The following is a 26,943-nucleotide window of genomic DNA, read 5'->3' as shown; positions in this document are numbered from 1 at the left end:
AAGACTTGGATTGTTCCTGCTTGAAGAAGAAGGGGAAGGCTTTCCTCTGAAGTTATGAAAGGAACGAAAATTACTCTGACATCCTTTAGGCCTATTCTTCTAATCTTGAGGTACAAAAGACCCTTTTCCACCCTTAATATCAGAGATAATTTCTGCTGAACCGGGTCCAAACAAAGTTTTGCCCTTGTAAGAAATTACTGCTGCGACACAGAGAGGCACTAAAAATAGCTTCCTGGTACACTGAGTACTAGAAATAACAGTTTTTTCAAACCAGACAGTTTAAAATGTTGTATCAGTTTATTTTAAAGCAAAGGGGAAATGAATAAGCTGCTGAAATAGAAAATTCAGCCTTACTTTCAGTTTAAACTTGTATTGTTTTATCAAGTAAATATGTGTCAGAAAATAAAGCCTAATAAAAACATTTTACCCTTTCTTTTTAAGAGATTAAATGTTAGTCTCACACATGCTACTGTGCCTGCTTCATGCCCCAGTGTAACCCATACAACTGGATTATCTATGAGATGAGGAAAGGAAAACACTGCGCTTCATCAGAGATTGATGGATTATCTATGTCCCAATAAAAAAGCATTATATTTTAATTTGTTAAGTGCATGGTCTCCCCAACTGGAAGAAAAAGCACTTACCTGCTCTGCTGTCCAGCAAGTAGACAGTTACAAGGTATGAGAAGACATAGTTCTTCACAGAGACCTTTGAAAAAGAAAGAACAGAGTAGCCAACTCTGGCTTTCTAAACTAGGGCAGCAATTGTTAGGAAATCGCAGTAAGTACCTATTTACAAGTTCATAACTGCTTTAAAGCCACCACTACCCCACTGCAAGGAATGAAGTGGAATACGGCTATACCCCAATACTTGCTTGTAGATTAAATCAAAATTTTTCTTCAGACACCTAAACTTCACCTCCTCCATGCACCAATGGGAAAGAGAATGAGTGGGGTAGTGGGTAAGGGAGTTATACTTAACAGTTTAACTGTGCTGCTCTTTGCCTCCTCCTGCTAGCCAGGAGTGATATGCCCAACAGTAATTACTCAAGCCGTGGACTCATATTAGGAAAGAAAACAAAACATAACAATATAAACACAATAGTAGATTGTAAGAACACCTTTAGATAGTAAGATCACAAGTCCATTTGTCCATGCAAAGGTAGTTTATAGCAAAAACACCCTCTTTCCTCTCCCTCTCCTGTCTCTCTTCTCTCTCTCCCTCTCTCCTCTCTCTCTCTATTTCTCTCTTCACTCTCTCTTCTCTCTCTTTCTCTTCTCTCTCTCTTCTTGTTCTCTCTCTGTTAAACTAATATTAAAGCACTGCATGGTATGTTGATAACATAACTGTAGTATTTTTTTAAGCACTATTGTCTGCTCACTTTAGATTACCTTTGAAATACTCCACTACTTGTAGTGTGCACCATTTATTACTTTGCTACTTCACTCTTTTTTCTTTGACATTAAATTGATGTTACCAATATGCCACTTATCTTGGCATATGAAGAATAACGTTTACATCAGTTACCATAGTTAACTGAACAGACATTATGCAGACAAACATTACAGGAAGCAGCCAAAATCTTTGAACTCATTAACTACTACACAACAAAGATTAAAGCATAGAAACAAAATCTTACATTCCAATTGGCTGCTGACAATAGGTGTGAGTAGGCCCAGGAGTAAATGAAATGCTAGAATAAAGAAGGATGATGAGTTAATAAATGAGTTAAATGAAAGTTTATTAAAAGATGTAAGCACTAAAATTCTGTCTAAATGAAGAAAAAGTAGAAACGTAAAAAATATTAAATAAAAAAACTTATATTCTTCTTTCTATTTGTTCTTACAAACACCGTATTGTTTTCTGTGATACACCATGCCCAGGGTCACATATCGTCTTGAAAAAGGTTAAAGGGACAATAGGACATTAAGCACTAAATAAATGCTAAATTTAATGCAAAGGTTAGTCTGCAAATAATATGTAGATGTATTTTTAATATATTATTTGTTTAAGTTTTGAAATAAATATAAAGATTTAATTTCTGCAAAGTACCTTAGTTTCTATAATAGTACTGAGTGCTGCCATTCTGAAACCTGTGTTTTCCATTATCTGATTACTTGTGCTGAGGACAAATAAATTGTACAAACAATATATATGTATAATATAGTAAAGTTAAAGTAATTAAGAGCATTTAAATTCATTTAACTTTGCTATATAACACAGAGCCATTGTTTGCACAATACAGACACTATGGGGCCGATTTAACAATGTCTGGCGGACATGATCCACTGTAGCATATCATGTCCGCCAGATATCGCTGAATGCCGACAGCATACGCTGTCGGAATTTAACATTGCACAAGCAGTTCTGGTGAACTGCTTGTGCAATGCCGCCCCCTTCACATTCGCGGCCAATCAGCCGCTAGTAGGGGGTGTCAATCAACCCGATCGTAGAGGATCATATAGGAACGGGCAGATTGATGTCTGCAGCCTCAGAGGCAGCGGACCAGTTAAGGAACAGCGGTTTTAAGACCGCTGCTTCATAACTGCTGTTTCCGCTGAGACTAATGGCTCACGTGGAAACAGAGGCATCAGGGGCCATTCGGCCCTTGATAAATCGGCCCCTAACTGTGCACAGCAATAGAGATTAGTGAAGGGAAATCTAGGTTTCAGCATGGTGGCACCTATTACATTATAGAAATTCAGGGGGATTGGAAAGTCCACAATTGAAATTACAGGAAAAGGGGAAAATATACAAAAGTAAAGTGTATTACAAATGTTTTATTTCACATAGTTAAATGTTTTATATCTATTAATGTCCCTTTAAGGTTAAGCATTGGAAACTGAAATATAAAGCAGCAGGATTTGCACAGACAGAACAGCAGTTCGAGGGTTACTTGCTCCTCTTCTCATAAGGCCTATAAAGGGACACACATCAACAAACATGACAAATGTAGTTTTATTCAGGGTAAGAAAATCATGTGATAAAAACAAACAAAAAAAAAACTCTTTTAGTTGCTGCCTACTATAAGTTGCAACATTTGTAAAACAACTGCAGTATCTCTTTTATAAACGTTTAGTTGTAGCAGCTGAATATTGACTAACCAAAGCAAAGAATAAATGGAGAAAGGGAAATATTTTTTTTCTCATGGAAAGGAGCTTAGTTTTAACAAAAGGAGAAAACAATGTAGATTTTATAATATTATTTTTTTTTATATAACTTGTGCACTCTATCTGAATCATGAAAGTTTAATTTTGAGTTCTAAATCCCTTTAAGATGGCATATACTGAAGCATATTCCCTCCATGCTTTGGACCCCTTATGTATTTTTTTTTTCCCAGTTTTTTACACCCAAAAAAAAATGATAGAATTGATATGAAGGGAAAAGATTTGCTTTCAACAAAATGAAAAAATATATAGACAAAATATATATCACAATTCTAAATCTATTTTGAACCGGTAAATACCATATAGAGGTTATATGATGAATTAAAATGTTGATTATATGACATCATACTAAAAAAAAAAAAAAAAATAGCCATATAAAATTTGGTAACATATACAATAGTGTTTTGTGAGAGCAGAACTTGTCTTTTTCATTTGTCATAGTTACGTGGGGCATCCTGATGAAGATGATAATGAATGTACACAGAATGGAGATTATGCCGCATTCAAACAAAAGACTTACATCTGGAACACGTGGCCTCATGAAGGAGATGCCAAGACTGGAAAATAAAAACAAACTATAAACAGAGGAAATAGTGATGAATTTGACAGGGGGAAAAAAACACACAAAAAAAATAATCAAGTGGAAATGACAAGGATAATCATGAAATGAAAACTGTAATACTTCTGGGCCAATAAGTAATTTGCAACCTTAAAATCACAGTTTCACATTCTTAATCAATAATGTTAGCAGATATGTTAATGACCTGAAATTATCTTCAGTTGTTACACAACATCATCAGACAAGTCACTTGAAAATATAGACTAAATTGCTTATAGTATTTTATGATAGTCTTGAAAGAAACACAAAACTATCAAATTCACAATACTTGGCTTGAAGCAATTACAGTGACATTTGTTGGTGAGATCATCTTCACTGGAAGTAATCTAGGAGAGGTTGGCAACATCATAAACTGAATTAGGGGCAATGACTGTATGATCACCTGGTGTGAATTTTTAAAACAAGTGATATTTGTTGGGAAACCTAAGGAGAACATGTCTGTATTTATAGGATATAATAATTTTAAGCCCAGGAGCGTTGCTAAGTACTGATAAAGAATAATACATGGTATCCTTAAAAAAATCACTGATCCAAGGAGATTGGATGTTGTGGTTGGGATGGTTTATAGACAGTTTTTAAATTGGACTTTATTGTGCTCTAATTATGTGCATTTTATACCTGCTTTTCTCAATTGTAGACTCTTGAAAAAGTATGCTGAAAATATAAAATGAACATACAGACACAAAAGCACCCATAGAATGATGTGATGATAAAATTATATCTATAGGAAAGTATTAAATTTATCAAGAAAACATCAGAATTTAGGAAATATTGTATTTTGTTATTACATCTAAGGCAACCTATTAACTGAATATAAGTTTTAATCAAATTTAAATACATTTGAAAACCATTTTCATAAACACGAATGATTGACAAAATAGAAGATTGATAAAAAAATAATTAGCAAATTCAGAAAACCAAATATGAAGCATACAGTTTATAATTGTACCTTAAGGTTTCACCAGATGATCCCCTTCTTTTCCATAGATTAACCAAACTGCTGGAGCGGCTTGCAGCTGAAGAAGACTTTCCATCTCCTACATGCATACGAACCACAGTAGATGTGGTAAATGCACTTCGAACATTCCTCTCGGGTTTTGCAAGGATTATGTATACCTTTGGCACAAACATACAGCAAAGTGCTACTGTGGCACTCAAACTTACAGAGAAGCACATTGTGATAATTTTGTAGTTGCTTCCAAAATATATTGGCACAAAGGCTAGCCAAATGATGCAGGTGGTATACATTGTAAAGGCAATATACTTTGCTTCATTGAAATTAGCTGGTACATTTCTAGTCTTAAAAGCATAAAACGTACAGCTCAATATCAGCAATCCATTATATCCAAGTGGTGTCACAACACCAAGGTTGTTGGTATTGCAAATAAGGTAGACTTCACGGATGCTTGGATAATCAAACATGATATCGGGTGGCTCCATTATAAAAAGAGCTACAATTATTCCTAACTGAATGCAAATTAAGACGAAAGCAATAACAAGTTGTGCACAGGCACTCATGAATCTGGGTTTCTTCGTACAAATTTTCTTCTTGCTTCCCGCCAGGATTCTTGCTATGCGATTAGTTTTTGTTACAAGCGCAGAATAACTCATAGCCGGTGAAAGTCCAATCCCAATCCTTTGCAGGTAGCAATATATCTGTTGGGGCTTTGCAATAAGACAGAAGGTACAAAGGTAACCCAAACAAATTCCAGCTAGAATAATGTAACACAGTTCTCTACTGGATGACTTGACTACTGGCGTATCTCGGTACAAAATAAACACAGCTGTGACAAACATTGTAGCCATAAGTCCTAAACAAGAGAAAACCACAGCTGCAATTGGCTCAGGGTCACTCCATCTGAGATATTCCACAGGGATTAGTATACATCCTGTAAAAGCAAAATGATATTTAATGTTGCTAGATAATCATTAATGATTTCAGTTATGTGTAATAAGTGACGAAAACAAATGTAAACATGGCATTACATTACAACATTTTTGCAATTTTTGTAAATAGTATAAGTCCTTTATTGATCAGTTGCAAATTTAAAAAGCCAGCAAAACTTTCTAGTAAATTTTAATGAGGTTATAAAATGAAATAAGGTAAATGCCCCAATAATTTTGAACTTAAATAACTCCATGGGGCTGAATTACCAAGCTTCAAATGGAAACAGAAGTTATGACGCAGCAGTCTAAAGTCCGCCTACTCTGAGGCAGCGGACAGAAATCAACCCGATTGAATATGATCGGGTTGATTGACACCCCCTGCTAGCGGCTAATTGGCCACAAATCTGCAGGGGGCGGTATTGCACAAGCAGTCCTGGTGAACTGCTTGTGCAATGATAAATGCAGACAGCGTATGCTGTCAGCATTTATTGATGTGCAGCGGACATGATACACTACATTGTATCATATCCGCTCACACTTTGATAAATATGCCCCAAAGTCTCTACCCAGCTGCTCCATGGGATATAAGCTAACTGGTTAATAGGAAACACTCCCACAGCTCCATTGGTTGACAGTGACATATCCCCCAAGCATAAGAACAAAATTATTTTAATTCTGTAGCACTGTAACATACATTTTTTTATCAAAAAACAATACTGTAATACACGTTAAAATGGTCTACACCCAAGTGTTTGTTGCCTTGGAGACAGCATGCACAGCATCTCTCCTCTATAATAATGGCTTCAGCACTAAAGCCTTTGATTGGCTGTTGCATCAGCAGCCTATTTTTTGGGGAAAAATACTGGGAACTTTAATGCAAAGGCAATGGAGGAAGATCAGGATCACCAGGATCAAGTTTTAACTCTTAACTTGCAGGTTTTACCAAAAAATGTTGATATCACTCAATAGATTCAGCAAAACCTTTTAGTGAAACTAATATCATAAAGAAAAATCTAGCAACTCAAAAATTGTGGAATTATAAAAAGATTTGTACCCACCCCTTGTATTAGCCTCGAGTTGCGAGTTTAGCTCCAGTATAATCAATTGAGCCATAGCTATCTTGCCATCTACAGGCCTTCAAAAAGTCACAGAATTAAAATTAAAAAATAAATGCATCTAAGAAACAGTCAATGATATCATATGCAAACAAGAAGACTTAACGAGGCAGTAAAGTAAATATTTAACTTTAATGACACGGCATAGAACTAGCGCAATTTAAAAAAAAAAGAAACTAACACTAAATTTTGGGGGCAATAGGGGGACATTTAGAAAATTAACCAGAGTTCTGACCTTGTAATGGCTAGTTATTTATTACTCAAAATTTGCCAGTATGCGGATGCACCAAAAATTAGTGCTTCACTTGTAATCTATCTCTTATTGTTTAGAGGATTGCGTATCTATCCACACACAACTATGTGGATGCACTACACTATGAAGGCACACAAAAGGTTGGAAAAACACATAGCTTACTGTGTACCAAATCTCAATGTAATAGATTAAATTTAGATGGCGTTACTCATTTAAATTCCAGCACTCTAATGGATTACAATGCTATAGAAACATGATCAAAAATAAAAATATAAATCTTTGACCCTACACACAGCACTTTCTAATAGCTTGCAATGCTCACCTATAGTGTATTTTTTAAACTTTGTCCTGCAAAAAATACATCAGAAGCTTTGCACAAACTTTGCACTTTATCACAAATGGTAATCTAATAGGCATGATAAAAAATGTGTATTCACAATTTATTATAGAAACAAATGCTGAATATAGCTACAAGCAGTGGTATTCGCCTATTTTCGGCGCCGGAGTTGTGCAGCTATTGTGTGTTTCCATTTTACATTAACAAATCAGATTCTGAAAATAGCAAAATACCGCTGCCTACAATGATATTCATCTTTCGTTTCTATAATAAATGCTAAAAACAAAGTTTTGCTTATGCCTATAATCTAATACATCAGAAAACACTTTCTGCACCAATTTTCACATACATTTTTGATTTTTCTAATTTTGCAGATGACGAACGCTCTTTTTAAGTTTATGACAAAATGTGATCAGAATGTTTATTTAATCTGAAAATTATGCAAAAATATAATACATTTCACTTTCACCAATGGTCTGTGAAAACCAAAGAGTAACACCATCAACATGCCTGAGAAAAGCCTGTTTCTTACAAGATTTGTGTGTTTATGTAATCTGATGGCAAAGAAAGCTGGTGTTTTGGTTATATCCCAGAATTCATTTAGGCAGCTTAAAGGGACATGAAACCCAATTTTTCTCTTTCTTAATTTAAAAATATCATGCAATTTTAAACAACTGTCTAATTTACTTCTGTTATCTAATTTGCTTCATTCTCTTGATAAACTTTGCTGAAAATCATATCTAGATAGGCTCAGAAGCTGCTGATTGAAGGCTGCACATACATGCCTCGTGTGATTGGCTCACCCATGTGCATTGCTATTTCTTCAACAAATGATATCTAAATAATGAAGTAAATTAGATAATAGAAGTAAATTGGAATGTTGTTTAAAATTATATTCTCTTTCTGAATCATGAAAGAAAAAAAATTGGGTTTAATGTCTCTTTAACTAGCTAAAATAGACAAACTACTACTGGATTGGAATACTATAAAAAAAGGGTAAAAAATCAACTGAGATGCAACTTAAATTGATAGTAACATTGAAATAGTGCATTTAAATATATGCATGTTTAATTAAAAAAAGAATGAAAACAAACTCTTCTATCATTACTATGTACGCTCCAAGTAAACAAATTGAAAATCACATAAAAATTCCCTGTTTGGATTGGAGTTGTACACAGTTCTACTGCAGACAAACTGCTCATATTTACCCAAGGTCGGGTACACTCTCACAAAATCATCTATATAGCAGATGGTACTGCTCTATACATCACTACTGAATTGCTATGGAGGTGGCAGGCATATTGAATACAGGTAGCACCTTAATAAAATATGCAGTAATACACAAATTCAATATTAAAAAAAAAAAAAAAGAATGTGTAATATCTTTGCAATGAGTAAATTGGTTTGCATAAATTCTTTACCATAACTTGAATCATTTTAAAATTGTAGATATTGACAAACTGAATGCATATAGCAAATGTCAGCCAAATGTTTTTTTTGTTTTTTTTTAATCTAAGGTTATGACCATTACAAAAAAATAAATGACATATTCAGTTGAACTTAAAGAGCTTTTCATTTAAGACTACAGAACTCATAGTTCACTTATACTGTAACCAAAAAAAACTTTATATTAATGTTGAATGTGAGTATCCAAATATTTATTAAAATACACACATTTTGTCCTCATGAAAAAGATGTACAATTTTTTTTTTTTTAGCTAACCAAAGATTCTCTCTGTCTAAAATATCTTCAGGAGTTTTAGAAGTATGTTTAGATACTCATACAGTTGAAATGACATATAAAGTTTTCTGTTTTGAATTTTTGGATTGCAATGTCAGCTACCTGATAGCACCCCTTGTAGACTGCTATTAATGAAAATTGTTAAAACACAAGCTGTCGGCAGATTTTACAGCAAGACTGGAGGCTATATTTCTGATGGACAAATATTTTGAAATGTGAATCTGAAAATAAATATTATAAAAACATATATCAAAGCATTTAAACTATAATATATAGATACACACACATAAGACTAGTCACATCATAGAATTTAAGCAATGCATTCATCATTGGGTCTAACCAATTTCACACCTTTCAGTTTATATAACTCTTTTAAAGCCCTCTAATAAAATGTCAGCAGAGAAAAAAATAATACAGATCTATATTTTCACCTCCACTGAGTATATTTTATTACAAGTCTACCAAAACTAAATTTGATTTATTCTTATACCAATACCTTGGTATTGATTTAATATTCATATCATCCCAATGTGTATAGTTACATATGATTATTTGTTACATTTGTATGCAATGCAAGAAATATGTTTTTCAAATGTATTAAATAAAGGAAAAACATATTTTTGATGAATACAGTGTTTCTTGAAAAATTATTAGGCTCAGTGGATAACAAAACATGGATATACCAATAAAAATGAATTAACATTTGATTGTTTTTAACTTAAACTCATATAGAAGATATAATTTGCCTTACAGAGTAAAAAAAAAAAAAAAACATTAAATAATTTCTTCATGTTTAATATGATCATTTCTTGTAATCATTTCTGAGAATTTTGATCAGTTATTAGGTTTTACACAGTTTAGTGAGAATTGATGATTTTATCCTGTTTTATTATACTTATACCGCGATAATCGGTGTTTATTATGGATGGGGAGATGTTTTGCACATTAATTAAATCGTATGTCATCCTCTTATTATAAATACATATTGAACATATACCAAATATTTAAAATTTTCTGGCCATTCCAATCCATCAGCTTTACAGGTCCCTATTTAATGTACAAAAAAACAACATTTCCAGGTTCCCAGGAACTATTATTGTGCAAGCAAAACTGTATGCACCCCTCCCCCGCAGGGCTTGTCAATCATAATCATTTTGGAAGAATTAGTTGGGGACTATAAAAGGACCATTACACTTGAACTGTTTCATGATTGCAAGTGAAACATTATTTCAATACACAATCTGAAAATTGTTTTTGTTCCACTTTCTCATGTACTGTGAGTGATAATGGGGCTCATCATCTGCTATTGCCTACTCCTACTTGGAATACACTCACTTGCACATTTTGGGCAGATGGTGGGTTTGAAGATTGGGTTAATGAGTGAAGGTGGATTCCACAAATACTTCTCTAAAACCACCTACCTATAAGATTGTTGTTAATATTAATTAGGCAGTTAAGTTATACAATTGTTGTTGTTTTTTGTTTTTTTAAAGCTGTTGCTGCAAAAAAAAATGAAAATACATTTTCTCTTATAATTAAGAAGGCCTGTCCCTGTCCATTAGTACAGCTTTGGGAGTTGATCTTATTAGCCAATGGACATTGATCCCTGAGTATCAGTTGTGCACAATATTGAATTTCCTGTTATTTAAAATATGAAACTTGACATAGGCATGATAGACATATATAGTTGAATGACCCCTTAACAATAAGGCCCAAGACATTACTCATTGAGTAGACTTTCCAAAAACACCAGTAACCTTCTATTTTTCTGTCCCACACAAACAATGACACATTACATTTCCCACATCATCCTTTCTCTTTTTTTTACCTATATGTTAATCATTGAACATGGACCTTCTCATTTGAATCATATTTTCACATCATTTATAATACACCTATCTATCTATCTATCTTTCTATCTATCTATCTCTTCATCTCTCTCATGCTTTCTCTCTATCATCCACCTATCTATCTATCTATCTATCTATCTATCTATCTATCTATCTATCTATCTATCTATCTATCTATCTATCTATCTATCTATCTATCTCTCTCATGCTTTCTCTCTAATATCCATCCATCTATCTATCTATCTATCTATCTATCTATCTATCTATCTATCTATCTATCTATCTATCTATATCATCTATGTATCTATCTATCTCTCTCTCCATCTCTCTCATGCTTTCTCTCTATCATCTATCTATTATCTATCTATCATCTATCTATCATAATATCTATATCTATATCACCCTCTCTCTCATGTTAGCTATCTGTCTATCTATCATCTATCTATTTATTTATTTATTTCATCTCTCTCTCTCTCTCTCTCTCTCTCTCTCTCTCTCTCTCTCTCTCTCTCTCTGTATGTCTGTCTATCTATCTATCTATCTATCTATCTATCTATCTATCTATCATCTCTATCATGTATTTGTCTGTACTACTATGTTATGATGTGTTTGTAATAAAATGTTTACTTATTGACATTGCTTATATTAGATTTACCTGTAAGATCATCAGTTGGCCAGGAACCCAGATCACAAGCCTTGCATGTGTACTCATCAAAAACAATTTCATTCTCTTTGCATGGGGTGCAAGTCCAACAGCAGCTCACCTCTCCTTTACGGATAACCTGAAATTTAAATAAAGATTTTATTCATGTGTTGAAAAGAGAATCCATTTTGCAAACATTGTTTGTTGTTGCATTTTTTTGTATGTTTAAAGCTTGCATAGAATAAAATAGTCAAATGATCAAATGGACTGAAAGATAAAAAAAAAGCACAAATGATTAGATGTATTGAATGATTTATTTTCTGCTATCAAATTCTATGTTCCTATGGAGGTGGATGTAATGAATATGAAACACAAAAAATTAAAGTACATAAAAAAAGGATTAGCAAACAAAAACAATCAAGTCACATTATGAAGAGTTGATGATTAAAAGCATTTTACAAAAAATAAATATATATGACAACTTTTATTTCCCAACTCATGAAATATTCATACTCTATCTCAAAGCCATTATAACTTTATTTTCTCTGAGGAGGTTTTGCATTTTATGTAATCATTAAATCTGAGCAATACAATTGAGTTTTAGTATCCATATGTCTATTGCATATATGTATTAAAAAGCAAATGTTTTTGTTTTGTTTGATTGTCTACCACTAGTAGAATTATGCATTTTAATAAATACATTTTACTCTGCATGCATATAAGATATATGTATAGTGAGAGAGTTAGGGTTAACCCAATTTAAATAGCTGCTTTCCGGGTATTTTTTTGAGACAGCTTTATGTGGGTGTACATGTGGCTGCACATTTTGCACTCCACACCTGCAATAGGACAATAAACAATGTGCATTGTGCACATATAATATATCAACCAAATTTAGGGCAAGTTTACTAGTGGAGTGCTAAATATCTCTGTGCGCTGGTATTACAAGTAAATCACAATGCGTTCCTATGGAAGCCTCGTTCTGATGCCGTCAGAGACGACATCAGAACCTCGCGCAGCAAAGGGGGTAAGTAGCGCAGCGATGGGCAGCATTTTTAAATATATATATGTATATAAGCTTATAAATATACATTGATAGTAATAACACAGTCCCCGTAGACCGCAATGTAAAGGCACTTTTCAGTGGCGTTTTTTTTTTTTAACACCCCACTCCCACCAACTTTAAAGCCTCAAAACTGCCTAGTGCAGTTATTTTTTTATTTAAAAAATTGAGGGTATTTGGAGCACTTTTAGAAAATGAACCAGAGATCTAATCTCTGGTTAATTTTCGGAGCGCTAATTGCTAACCACAAGCTTGCAGTAGCAATAACCAACCACTTGTAAATGTGCCGGGCGTGCAATAATTTAGCACTCCACTTGTAGTCTAGCCCTTAGCCAGATGATGTCTACTCAGTATACAAACTTTTAAAGTTCACTTGCCGAAAAAAAGTTAATTTAACATTTGAAAGAAAAGTTCATAAAGAGCTGGCATCCAAAATGTATTCTATTGGCTTGGCTGGTCATTTTTAAAATAGGGCTACTGTCAACTAAATAGAATTTATAGATGAAATAAATGCTTTGTTATAGACAATATTTTTTTGGAGGGAATATAATTGGGGTAATAAGATAATTTTAGTTTGCAAACAACCCATCTTCTAGGTTATTAGTATTTTTAAAATATTATTATCACTTTTAGCGCTATAAACAAAGGTATGATATGCAGGTAATATTTATAGGGTATCAAGTGGGTAGAGGGTCTAACAATATTTCCACTGTTGTAAATCAGCTGCCATGAAGATGATTTACATACAGCTGGGCTTGTAGGCTTAAAGGGACAGTCAACATTAATATTGTTTAAAAAGATAGATAACGCATTTACTAACCATATAATATACTTTATAACATTTAAACCTCTAAATGACTGCCTGTTTCTAAGCCACTACAGACAGCCTCTTATCACATGCTTTTTTATTAGCTTTGCAGAAAAGGAGACTGCTAGTTCATGTGGGCCATATAGATAAAATTGTGTTCATGCCCGTAAAGTTATTTAACACAACACAGCACTAATTGGCTAAAATGCAAGTCAATAGATAATAAATAAAAAGTCATGTGATCAGAGGGCTGTCAGAAGAGGCTTAGATACAAGGTAATCACAGAGGTAAAAAGTATATTAATATAACCGTGTTGGCTGTGCATGACTAGGGGATGGGTAATAAAGACCCTCCCACCTCCTGGACAGCATCCATTTTAGATTCATTTGGAAGCTGCATTCTTAGTGAGAGGAGGGACAGCGTAGCTGCTGCTGATTTAATAGGGAAATCGATAGCTAGGCTAGTGTATTCAGTGTCCACTACAAAATCTGATCTCTGCTGTAAGGACAGCACCCCAAAAAGCCCTTTTTTAGGGCTAGAACATCAGTCTGCTTTTTTTTCCCTGTGTAATCTAATTGCAGTTGCCTGCCTGCCAGCGTGTGTGTCAGGCTCACAGCGTATACTGTGCCCAGTTGCCCAGTGCACCACTCATATCTGGTGTAACAGTAGTGTACATTTAAAAAATAAAAAAACTTTTTTGATTGTGAAATAATAGCAGACAGCTGCCAGTACCCAAGATGGCCGCCAATAAGGCAGATGGGGAGGGTTAGAGAGCTGTTTTGGGGGGGATCAGGGAGGTTGGGGGCTAAGGAGGGATGCTACACCACAGCATATGTAAATATGCTAAAAAAATGTAAAAACCTTTTATTTTAGTACTGGCAGACTTTCTGCCAGTACTTAAGATGGTGGGGACAATTGTGGGGTGGGGGAGGGAAGGGAGCTGTTTGGGAGGGATCAGGGGGTCTGATGTGTCAGGTGGGAGGCTGATCTCTACACTAAAGCTAAAATTAACCCTGCAAGCTCCCTACAAACTACCTAATTAACCACTTCACTGCTAGCCATAATACACATGTGATGCGCAGCAGCATTTAGCGGCCTTCTAATTACCAGAAAGCAACACCAAAGTCATATATGTCTGCTATTTCTGAACAAAGGGGATCCCAGAGAAGCATTTACAACCATTTGTGCCATAATTGCACAAGCTGTTTGTAAATAATTTCAGTGAGAAACCTAAAATTGTGAAAAAATTTGTTTTTTTTAAATTTGATCGCATTTGGCGGTGAAATGGTGGCATGAAATATACCAAAATGGGCCTAGATCAATACTTTGGGTTGTCTACTACACTACACTTAAGCTAAAATTAACTCTACAAGCTCCCTACATGCTCCCTAATTAACCCCTTCACTCCTGGGCATAAAACAAGTGTGGTGCGCAGTGGCATTTAGCAGCCTTCTAATTACCAAAAAGCAGCGCCAAAGCCATATAAGTCTGCTATAATGGCATGTCTGGCACACAGTGTTGGGGCAAGGGTCCATCTGACCACTGATACCTGGTCTGCAAAGCATGGGCAGGGCAGGTATATCACCTATACTGCGCACTGTGAAGCGGGCGTAACCCTTACACATAACCCTTACACTACCTGATCGATACAACATCATACCTGATGTTTTAAAGCACGTTATTCCAAACAATTTAGGAATGTTAGGTGATTTATGCCCTTTATGGATTAAAACCAGACTCTGCATCAACTATGTAATTTTCCATGGGAGTTTTGCCATGGATCCCCCTCCGGCATGCCACAGTCCAGGTGTTAGTGCCCTTGAAACAACTTTTCCATCACTATTGTGGCCAGAAAGAGTCCCTGTGGGTTTTAAAATTCGCCTGCCTATTGAAGTCTATGGCGGTTCGCCCGGTTTGCCGGTTCGCAAACTTTTGTGGAAGTTCGAGTTCTCCGTTCGCGAACCCAAATTTTTAGGTTCGCAACATCACTATAATATATACTGTATATATTCATATAGATATATAGGTACAGATATGTATTTTACAAAAAAATAGCCATATACATATAGATATATATATTTATAAATAAAAAGAAAATTTTCTTCTATTAATAGTGTGGCACTTTAAAGTTTATGGGGAGAAGAAGTAAATGCTGTCGCAATATCCAAAGTCATGAAGTTAGCGTGCATCAGACTTTTACTCTTGCCCTAAGTTTTTACTTTCAACTTATAATATGCGCCACTTGTAATCTGACCCTTGCTATTACAAGTCTTTGGTAAAGCACATTTACCTGATAAGGATAAGCACAGCCGAAATCACTCTAGCACAGGGGTGATCAAGCCAAGGTTGATGACCCCTGCTCTAGCACAACCTTCACTTTCAATGGAGATCGCAACTGTGCTAATACTCTGTTATTCCAGGTTGAAAGTTATAATTTGTGCTTGAGTGAAAGCCGATACTGCGCTAGAATATTCAGAGCGACCTGAAGCAAACTGTAACGGTTTAAAAAAATATTCACATAACAAAATCAAAAACACATTAAAATAAACTATTACACACATATATACACTTTTTTTGTAATAAAAATATATAAATAAAACATAATTTATATAATTTAAACATGGCTAAAAATGGTTTAAAAAAATGGTTAAAAGGGATATGGTATATGGCAAGGTGTTTGACTGGAAAGGGCTCCAATGTGTATATATATGTATATATATATATATATATATATATATATATATATATATATATATATATATATATATATATATATATATATATACAGTATAGTAGCAATTTCGAATGAATGTACAAATGAAAATAAAAAACTACTGACAAAAATCATCAGTATTCATTTGTTTTTTAAGCAGTTAATACTCACTTTAGTGTGTTCTCCATGCTCTCCAAAGCACATTAACAGCTAGATTACGAGTTTTGAGCTCTATACGGAAATTAATGACCGCTATTTCACCTCCCTATAGCGTTGCTATTACAGGTTTTGTAAAACCCGGCTTGTGCAGGTGATATGGTGGCGTTGAGCTCCATACCTCACCCAAATACAAGCGGTGTTTTGACGTGCTCGTGTACGATTTCCCCATAGACATCAATGGGGAGAGTCGGCTAAAAAAAAGCACCTGCGATCGCGGAAACAAAAGTTCCGTAAAGCAGCCCCATTGATGTCTATGGGGAAAGAAAAAGTTATGTTTAAACCTAACACCCTAACATAAAAACCACGTCTAAACACCCTAACCTGCTGCCCCCAACATCGCCGCCACATACAGTACAGTTATTAACCCCTAATATGCCGCCCCCAACATCGCCGCCACCTACATTACAGTTATTAACCCCTAATCTGCCGCCCCCAACATTGCCGCCACCTACATTACAGTTATTAACCCCTAATCTGCAGCCCCCAAAATCTCCACCCCCTTCATTACGGTTAATAACCACTAATCTGCTGTCCCTAACATCGCCGCCACTTACCTACACTTTTTAGCCCCTAATCTGCCGCCCCCAATGTAGCCGCCACTATACTAAAGATATTAGCCCCTAAACCTCTGGCCTCCCACATCACTAACACTACATAAATATATTAACCCCTAAACATAACCCTAACCGTAACCCTAACCCTAACACCCCCTAACAAATATAACTAAAATAAATCTAAATAAAACGTACAATTATTACCTAAATAATTCCTATTTAAAACTAAATACAAACTTACCTGTAAAATAAAACCTAAGCTAGCTACAATATAACTAATAGTTACATTGTAGCTATCTTAGGCCTAGATTTAGAGTTTGGCGGTAGCCGTGAAAACCAGCGTTAGAGGCTCGTAACGCTGGTTTTAGGCTACCGCCGGTATTTGGAGTCATTCAAAAAAGGGTCTAACGCTCACTTTTCAGCCGCAACTTTTCCATACTCCAGATCCCCTTACGTAAATTGCGTATCCTATCTTTTCAATGGGATCTTTCTAACTCCGGTATTTAGAGTCGTGGCTGAAGTGAGCATTAGAAATCTAACGACAAAACTCCAGCCGCAGAAAAAACCCAGGAGTTAAGAGCTTTTTGGGCTAACGCCGGTTCATAAAGCTCTTAACTACTGTGCTCTAAAGTACACTAACACCCATAAACTACCTATGTACCCCTAAACTGAGGTCCCCCCACATCGCCGCCACTCTATTAAATTTTTTTAACCCCTAATCTGCCGACCGCCACCTACGTTATACTTATGTACCCCTAATCTGCTGCCCCTAACACCGCCGACCCCTGTATTATATTTATTAACAAAATGAGGAAGAAGGAGAGCTGAGTCCAGGTGTCAGGAAAAAGTTTTATTGCAAGGTAGGCTTTCTGGATACAAGGTGAACTCCAATCTCCAAACTCCAATCCAAATTTATTAACCCCTAATCTGCCCCCCACAACGTCGCCGCCACCTGCCTACACTTATTAACCCCTAATCTGCCGAGCGGACCGCACCACTACTATAATAAAGTTATTAACCCCTAATCCGCCTCACTAACCCTATAATAAATAGTATTAACCCCTAATCTGCCCTCCCTAACATCGCCAACACCTAACTTCAATTATTAACCCCTAATCTGCCGACTGGAGCTCACCGCTATTCTAATAAATGTATTAACCCCTAAAGCTAAGTCTAACCCTAACACTAACACCCCCTAAATTAAATATAATTTTAATCTAACGAAATTAATTAACTCTTATTAAATAAATTATTCCTATTTAAAGCTAAATACTTACCTGTAAAATAAATTCTAATATAGCTATAATATAAATTATAATTACATTGTAGCTATTTTAGGATTAATATTTATTTTACAGGCAACTTTGTAATTATTTTAACCAGGTACAATAGCTATTAAATAGTTAAGAACTATTTAATAGTTACCTAGTTAAAATAATAACAAAATTACCTGTAAAATAAATCCTAACCTAAGTTACAATTAAACCTAACACTACACTATCATTAAATTAATTAAATAAGATATCTACAATTACCTACAATTAAACCTAACACTACACTATCAATAAATTAATTAAATACAATACCTACAAATAACTACAATGAAATAAACTAACTAAAGTACAAAAAATAAAAAAGAACTAAGTTACAAAAAATAAAAAAATATTTACAAACATAAGAAAAATATTACAACAATTTTAAACTAATTACACCTACTCTAAGCCCCCTAATAAAATAACAAAGCCCCCCAAAATAAAAAAATGCCCTACCCTATTCTAAATTACTAAAGTTCAAAGCTCTTTTACCTTACCAGCCCTGAACAGGGCCCTTTGCGGGGCATGCCCCAAGAAGTTCAGCTCTTTTGCCTGTAAAAAAAAACATACAATACCCCCCCCCAACATTACAACCCACCACCCACATACCCCTAATCTAACCCAAACCCACCTTAAATAAACCTAACACTAAGCCCCTGAAGATCTTCCTACCTTATCTTCACCATACCAGGTTCACCAATCGGTCCAGAAGAGCTCCTCCGATGTCCTGATCCAAGCCCAAGCGGGGGGCTGAAGATGTCCATGATCCGGTAGAAGTCTTCATCCAAGCGGGGCAGAAGAGGTCTTCCATCCGATTGAAGTCTTCATCCAAGCGGCATCTTCTATCGTCATCCATCCGGAGCGGAGCGGCAGCATCCTGAAGACCTCCGACGCGGAACATCCATCCTGGCCGACGACTGAACGACGAATGACGGTTCCTTTAAATGACATCATCCAAGATGGTGTCCCTCGAATTTCCGATTGGCTGATAGGATTCTATCAGCCAATCGGAATTAAGGTAGGAATATTCTGATTGGCTGATGGAATCAGCCAATCAGAATCAAGTTCAATCCGATTGGCTGATCCAATCAGCCAATCAGATTGAGCTTGCATTCTATTGGCTGTTCCGATCAGCCAATAGAATGCAAGCTCAATCTGATTGGCTGATTGGATGAGCCAATCGGATTGAACATGATTCTGATTGGCTGATTCCATCAGCCAATCAGAATTTTCCTACCTTAATTCCGATTGGCTGATAGAATCCTATCAGCCAATCGGAATTCGAGGGACGCCATCTTGGATGACGTAATTTAAAGGAACCATCATTCATCGTTCAGTCGTCGGCCAGGATGGATGTTCCGCGTCGGAGGTCTTCAGGATGCTGCCGCTCCGCTACGGATGGATGACGATAGAAGATGCCGCTTGGATGAAGACTTCAATCGGATGGAAGACCTCTTCTGCCCCGCTTGGATGAAGACTTCTACCGGATCATGGACATCTTCAGCCCCCCGCTTGGGCTTGGATCAGGACATCGGAGGAGCTCTTCTGGACCGATCGGTGAACCTGGTATGGTGAAGATAAGGTAGGAAGATCTTCAGGGGCTTAGTGTTAGGTTTATTTAAGGGGGGTTTGGGTTAGATTAGGGGTATGTGGGTGGTGGGTTGTAATGTTGGGGGGGGGGTATTGTATGTTTTTTTTTACAGGCAAAAGAGCTGAACTTCTTGGGGCATGCCCCGCAAAGGGCCCTGTTCAGGGCTGGTAAGGTAAAAGAGCTTTGAACTTTAGTAATTTAGAATAGGGTAGGGCATTTTTTTATTTTGGGGGGCTTTGTTATTTTATTAGGGGGCTTAGAGTAGGTGTAATTAGTTTAAAATTGTTGTAATATTTTTCTTATGTTTGTAAATATTTTTTTATTTTTTGTAACTTAGTTCTTTTTTATTTTTTGTACTTTAGTTAGTTTATTTCATTGTAGTTATTTGCAGATATTGTATTTAATTAATGTATTGATAGTGTAGTGTTAGGTTTAATTGTAGGTAATTGTAGATATTTTATTTAATTAATTTAATGATAGTGTAATGTTAGGTCTAATTGTAACTTAGGTTAGGATTTATTTTACAGGTAATTTTGTTATTATTTTAACTAGGTAACTATTAAATAGTTCTTAACTATTTAATAGCTATTGTACCTGGTTAAAATAATTACAAAGTTGCCTGTAAAATAAATATTAATCCTAAAATAGCTACAATGTAATTATAATTTATATTGTAGCTATATTAGGGTTTATTTTACAGGTAAGTATTTAGCTTTAAATAGGAATAAGTTATTTAATAAGAGTTAATTTATTTCGTTAGAATAAAATTATATTTAACTTAGGGGGGTGTTAGGGTTAGGGTTAGAATTAGCTTTAGGGGTTAATACATTTATTAGAATAGCGGTGAGCTCCGCTCGGCAGATTAGGGGTTAATAAGTGTAGGCTGGTGGGGGCTACGTTGTGGGTGGCAAATTAGGGGTTAATAAATATAATATAGGGGTCGGCGGTGTTAGGGACAGCAGATTAGGGGTACATAGGGATAATGTAAGTAGCGGCGGTTTACGGAGCGGCAGATTAGGGGTTAATAATAATATGCAGGGGTCAGCGATAGTGGGGGCGGCAGATTAGAGGTTAATAAGTGTAAGGTTAGGGGTGTTTAGACTCGGGGTACATGTTAGGGTGTTAGGTGCAGACGTAGGAAGTGTTTCCCTATAGCAAACAATGGGGCTGCGTTAGGAGCTCAACGCGGCTTTTTTGCAGGTGTTAGTTTTTTTTACAGCTCAAACAGCCCCATTGTTTCCTATGGGGGAATCGTGCACGAGCACGTTTTTGAGGCTGGCCGCGTCCGTAAGCAACTCTGGTATCGAGAGTTGCAGTAGCGTTAAATATGCCTGTACGCTCCCTTTTTGGAGCCTAACACAGCCATTCTGTGGACTCTCAATACCAGAGTTATTTTAGAGGTGCGGCCAGAAAAAAGCCAGTGTTAGCTACGCGGGTCGTTACCGACAAAACTCTAAATCTAGCCGTTAGGTTTTATTTTTATTTCACAGGTAAGTTTGTATTTATTTTAACTAGGTAGACTAGTTAGTAAATAGTAAATTATTAACTATTTACTAACTACCTAGTTAAAATAAATACAAAGTTACCTGTAAAATAAAACCTAACCTGCCTTACACTAAAAACTAACATTACAATAAAATAAAAAAAATTAATTATTCAAATACAATTATCTAAATTACAAAAAAAATTTAAACACTAACTTACACAAAATAAAAAACAAAATTATCAAAAATAAAAACGAATTACTCCTAATATAATAGCCCTATCAAAATAAAAAAGCCCCCCAAAAATAAAAAAAAACCTAGCCTACACTAAACTGCCAATAGCCCTTAAAAGTGCCTTTTCAGGGCCTTGCCCCAAAGAAATTATCTCTTTTACATGTAAAAAAAATTACAAACAACCCCCAACAGTAAAGCCCACCAAATAAAATTCTATCTAAATAAACCTAAGCTAACCATTGCCCTGAAAAGGGCATTTGCATGGGCATTACCCTTAAAAGGGCATTTAGCTCTTTTACGGTGCCCAAACCCTAGGCTAAAAATAAAACCTACCCAATAAACCCTTAAAAAACCTAACACTAACCCCCGACGATCCACTTACAGTTTTCGAATACTGGACATCCATCCTCATCCAGTCTTCATCCAAGCAGGCAGAAGTCCTCATCGAAGCCGGCAGAAGTCTTCATCCAAGCAGGCAGAAGTCCCCATCAAAGCCGGCAGAAGTCTTCATCCAAGCAGGCAGAAGTCTTCATCAAGACGGCATCTCCTATCTTCATCCATCCATCCGGCGCGGAGCGGGTCCAACTTCAAGATATCCGGCACTGAGCATCCTCTTCTTCCGATGGTCACTGTAGAATGAAGTTTCCCTTTAAGCAATGTCATCCAAGATGGCGTCCCTTACATTCCAATTAGCTGATCTATCAGCCAATAGGAATTAAAGGGGAAAAAAATCCTATTGGTTATTGCAATCAGCCAATAGGATTGAGCTTTCATCCTATTGGCTGATCCAATCAGCCAGTAGGATTGAGCGTGCATTCTATTAGCTGATTGGAATAGCCAATAGGATGAAAGCTCCATCCTATTGGCTGATTGCAACAGCCAATAGGATTTTTTCCCCTTTAATTCCTATTGGCTGATAGAATTCTATCAGCCAATTGGAATGTAAGGGACGCCATCTTTGATGACGTCACTTAAAAGGAAACTTCATTCTACAGCGATCATTGGAAGAAGAGGATGCACCGCGCCAGATGTCTTGAAGATGGACCCGCTACGCGCTGGAGGTATGAAGATAGAAGATGACGTCTGGATGAAGACTTCTGCCCGCTTGGATGAAGACTTCTGCCAACCTTGATGAGGACTTCTGCCCGCTTGGATGAAGACTTCTGCTGCCTGAATGAGGATCGATGTCCGGTCTTAGAAAACTGTAAGTGGATCGTCGGGGGTTAGTGTTAGGTTTTTTTAAGGGTTTATTTGGTGGCTTTTATTTTTAGCTTAGGGTTTGGGTACCGTAAAAGAGCTAAATGCCCTTTTAAGAGCAATGCCCATCCAAATGCCATTTTCCGGGCAATGGTTAGCTTAGGTTTATTTAGATAGAATTTTATTTGGGGGGTTTGGTTGTGTGGGTGGTGGTTTTTACTGTTGGGGGTTTTTTTAACAGGTAAAAGAGATGATTTCTTTGGGGCAATACCAAGCAAAAGGCCCTTTTAAGGGCTATTGGCAGTTTAGTGCAGGCTAGGTTTTTTTTTGTTTTTTTTTGCGGGGGCTTTTTTATTTTGATAGGGCTATTAGATTAGGAGTAATTCATTTTTATTTTTGATAATTTCGTTTTTTATTTTGTGTAATTTAGTGTTTATTTTTATTTCTAATTTAGATATTTGTATTTGATTAATTTATTTTATTTTTTTTATTTGAATGTTAGTTTTTAGTGTAAGGCAGGTTAGGTTTTATTTTACAGGTAACTTTGTATTTATTTTAACTAGGTAGCTAGTAAATAGTTAATAACTATTTACTAACTAGTCTATTTAGCTAAAATAAATACAAACTTGCCTGTGAAATAAAAATAAAACCTAAGCTAGCTATAATGTAACTATTAGTTATATTGTAGCTAGCTTAGGTTTTATTTTACAGGTACGTTTGTATTTAGTTTTAAATATGTTGTTTAGGTAATAATTGTAAGGTTTATTTATATTTATTTTAATTATATTTTAGTTAGGGGGTGTTAGGGTTACGTTAGGGTTAGGTTTAGGGGTTAATATATTTATGTAGTGATGCGGGAGGGCGGCGGTTTAGGGATTAATAGGTTTATTATAGTGGGGACGATGACGGGGAGCAGCAGAATATGGGTTAATACATTTATTAAGTGGCGGCTATGTCTGGAGCGGCAGATTAGGGGTTAATCATTTTATTTTAGTGTTTGAGATGCGGGAGGGCCTTGGTTTAGGGGTTAATAGGTCATTTATGGGTGTTGGTGTACTTTGTAACAGTTTAGTTATAAGTTTTATGATACAGCTTTGTAACGTAAAACTCATAACTACTGACTTTAGATGGTGGTACGAATCTTGTGGTTAAAGAGTGTACCTCACTCACTTTTGGCCTCTATAAAATATCTATATATGGATCTGTCATCTATCTATTTATCTATATGTATATCTGTATATATTCGTATAGATATATGGGGTTATATATTTTATAAAAAAAAATAATCATCCATATATTTATATAGCAATGTATATTTAAAAATAAAAATAAAATTTTCTTCTATGTGAAGAACATAGGAATGTAAAGTATTCCTAACAACTATGGGTTTAGCGCTATTTGTCTAGTGCAGTGTTGGGTTAGCACGCAAGCAATAACTAATATATTTTTTTTTCAGTGTGTCCCCTTATAAGTCTATGGAAAGAAGGAGATACCGCATTGCAATATGCCAAGCCCTGAAGTAAGCGTGCCTGGGTCTTTTACTCGCACGCTAACTTTTTACTTTCATCTTGAAATACAAATAATTACTTTGAGCTATGTGCTGGTTACTGATTCACTTTACAAACAACTGCAAAATTTAACATAATTTGAAGAGCACCATCAAATAGAGGAAAGCACTAACTGACATTTAAATTTACTAATCTTGCATCCGGATATGAGCAATGTGGGGGTGCATTTGGGTTGTACAAGGATTGGTCTTGCACAGAAGAATAGCAACAGTAAGCTAGCATGATTACCGTAGCAATATTTTAAATTTTACGTGCGCATTCACTATTTTAGAAATATTCCCACTACAATTTATAGGGTAGAATGACTCTATCAATGCAAGCTCTAATCTCTAGCAGCCTATTTATCTAGAATGGTAGTAGAAAGAACTGTGAGACTGAGGTCCTAATTTAGAAGTGGCATGGACAAAGTAAACCTGTCCTGCTGGGTCACTGAGATATAAAAATTTGAAATTCTGACCTTTATCATAGAATTATAGCCATGAAGCAACTGAAGATAATTCTTATCTTCACATAAATGTGCTGCAGAGTTTTACAGACAATTTTTAGATACAACAATATTTTATATCTAGATACACGTGTTAGAATTTAATTGTAGTAATCATTCAGTATGCTTTTTTTTTTTTTTTTTTGGAAAAAAGACTAAAATGCAAAGCTCCTTGGGCGAAATTGATAGTCACTTAACACTTTTGATAACACATGTTCCTGGTGTGTAATTAGGGCATCTAATTAGTAGCTGTTAATAATTAGCAGCTCTTTTACATTTCAACACATATAAAAGCTTTAACAGGATTTTAAACTAGTGATTGCATTACTGGAAAATGTTACTGCAAGTGTTATATGACAAATGGCGTGCAATTCCATCCTTAGATTTTTATATCCGCTTAAACGTTTTATATTGTCCCTGTACTGAAATATAGCTGGATAAGTAAAACAATAAATATTCCTCTGATATAACATTCACTTGGCAGACAACCAAATATAACTCTACAAAGGACTATTGATATCTACATTAAGTGACTGTTCTATATCTTCTGCCTGTCTGTCTCCAGCTTCTGCAATAACATAACCAAAAACTCAGCAATGAGACGTTCAGTTTTGGATACCTGAACTCTCAGTATATAGTGACATTAGTTATGCTTATCAGGCAATACAAGTTAGTACAAAACTAACTGTCCGTGAGTATTAAAGGGCCATTATATAAGCATATACTTATATATTTATATATTGCTGCCCAACGCTGCGTGATTTGACCCCTGCGCTGTGCTAAGTTGTTTGCCATGGCTTCCGGCATAAAAATGAGGCTATCATTGGAGTCTATGGAAGCACACTCTTGCGAGTGCTTGGCTTTTGGCTTTCAAGGTTGAGTTTGCATTGCACCACACTTATAATAACAGCATAAATTTACGTACGTGGGTATTACTAAGTTGAACACAAATATCGCTCTTGCGTAAGTGCACTATTGCGCTCCACTCGTAATCTGGCCCTTAGTGTTTAATTGCTGTTGTGTATTATGTCTATATTTATAATATAAAGTTTTATGTCCCTTTAAGTGGTGATTTCCCCCCAGTATAGTACATGTAGAACTCACTGCAGGCACAGAGTTCCTTTAGATTTTACATGCGGTTGTGTGCTGAATCCACAGCATAATACAGAGATAACCTTGCAGAGTACGTTCCTAGGACTACAATTGGTTAAATTGACTTAAACATCAAGATGAAACATTCAGGGTTCAGAGTCTGCACTTTCTGATGGCTACACACATGCCTTTTGTCATTGTCTCACCACATGTATTCAGCTAGGTCTCAGTAGTGCATTGTTTCTCTGTAGCTGATTTTAGCTATGTGTTTAAACCTTTATCAGGAGTTAAAGACAAAGGCATACGCAAGTGACAAAATAGAACATTTTCTTTTTGCATTCTTATGTCCCTTTAAATTTTAAGTTGGACAATATTTACAATGTTCTTAAAATTACATTGGGTGTTGCAGCGATGTCCAGCGGACATGATTGCCTACAGCAAATCATGTCTGCTCGACATTTGATAACTGGAGCCCACTGGGTGAGCTAATAATATGAAGCATATATAACAAGACAACAAAACTAATTAGATAATAGAAGTACATTTGAAAGTTGTTTAAAATCACATGCTCTATCTGAATCAAGAAAGAAAAAAAATTATTAACTATAATACATTGTAACATATGCTGTTTTGGGTACCATATCGAAAAAAGGAGTTTGTTGTGTCTTTAAAGGGACATAAAACCCAAAAATGTTCTTTTTCTTCTTTTCCATAATTCACCTAGAGCATGTGATTTTAAACAACATTCCAAATGACTTCTTTTATCCAATTTGCTTCATTCTCTTAGTATCCTTATCCAATACTATAATATTGTATAAAGTTGATATAAAGTATTCCGCTACCCCAAAAGAAGGGTTTAAAACTTAACTTTTTATAATAGGTTAAGGTAAAATATTACACATAAAAACACAATATTGTTGCAATGATGCACTGTACAATTTCATAGTATGTTTATTGTATCCCCTTGTGGAATTGTGTATAGGGATTCCCCAATAATAATTTTAAGTTCCAA

At 35.5% G+C, this 26,943-nt stretch overlaps 1 protein-coding gene across 4 annotated transcripts in view; it reads right to left on the bottom strand.

The window, feature by feature from the left end:
- The window catches only part of GRM5 (glutamate metabotropic receptor 5), a 535,276-nt gene that overhangs the window by 48,778 nt on the left and 459,555 nt on the right, over positions 1–26,943 (bottom strand). For 3 of the 4 annotated variants that reach the window (XM_053705071.1, XM_053705070.1, XM_053705072.1), the window contains 2 exons: positions 11,624–11,750; positions 4,736–5,675 (listed from right to left, as the gene is read on the bottom strand). In XM_053705071.1, coding sequence (XP_053561046.1) covers positions 4,736–5,675; positions 11,624–11,750 — 1,067 coding nt within the window. Of the gene's footprint in view, positions 1–1,639; positions 1,694–4,735; positions 5,676–11,623; positions 11,751–26,943 lie in introns of all 4 variants that reach the window. The other variant, XM_053705069.1, reaches the window with a different exon arrangement.

Source organism: Bombina bombina, chromosome 3 (assembly GCF_027579735.1).
Source record: "Bombina bombina isolate aBomBom1 chromosome 3, aBomBom1.pri, whole genome shotgun sequence".
Classification (NCBI taxonomy): Eukaryota; Metazoa; Chordata; class Amphibia; order Anura; family Bombinatoridae; genus Bombina; species Bombina bombina.
This window is presented reverse-complemented; position numbering and strand designations above follow the sequence as displayed.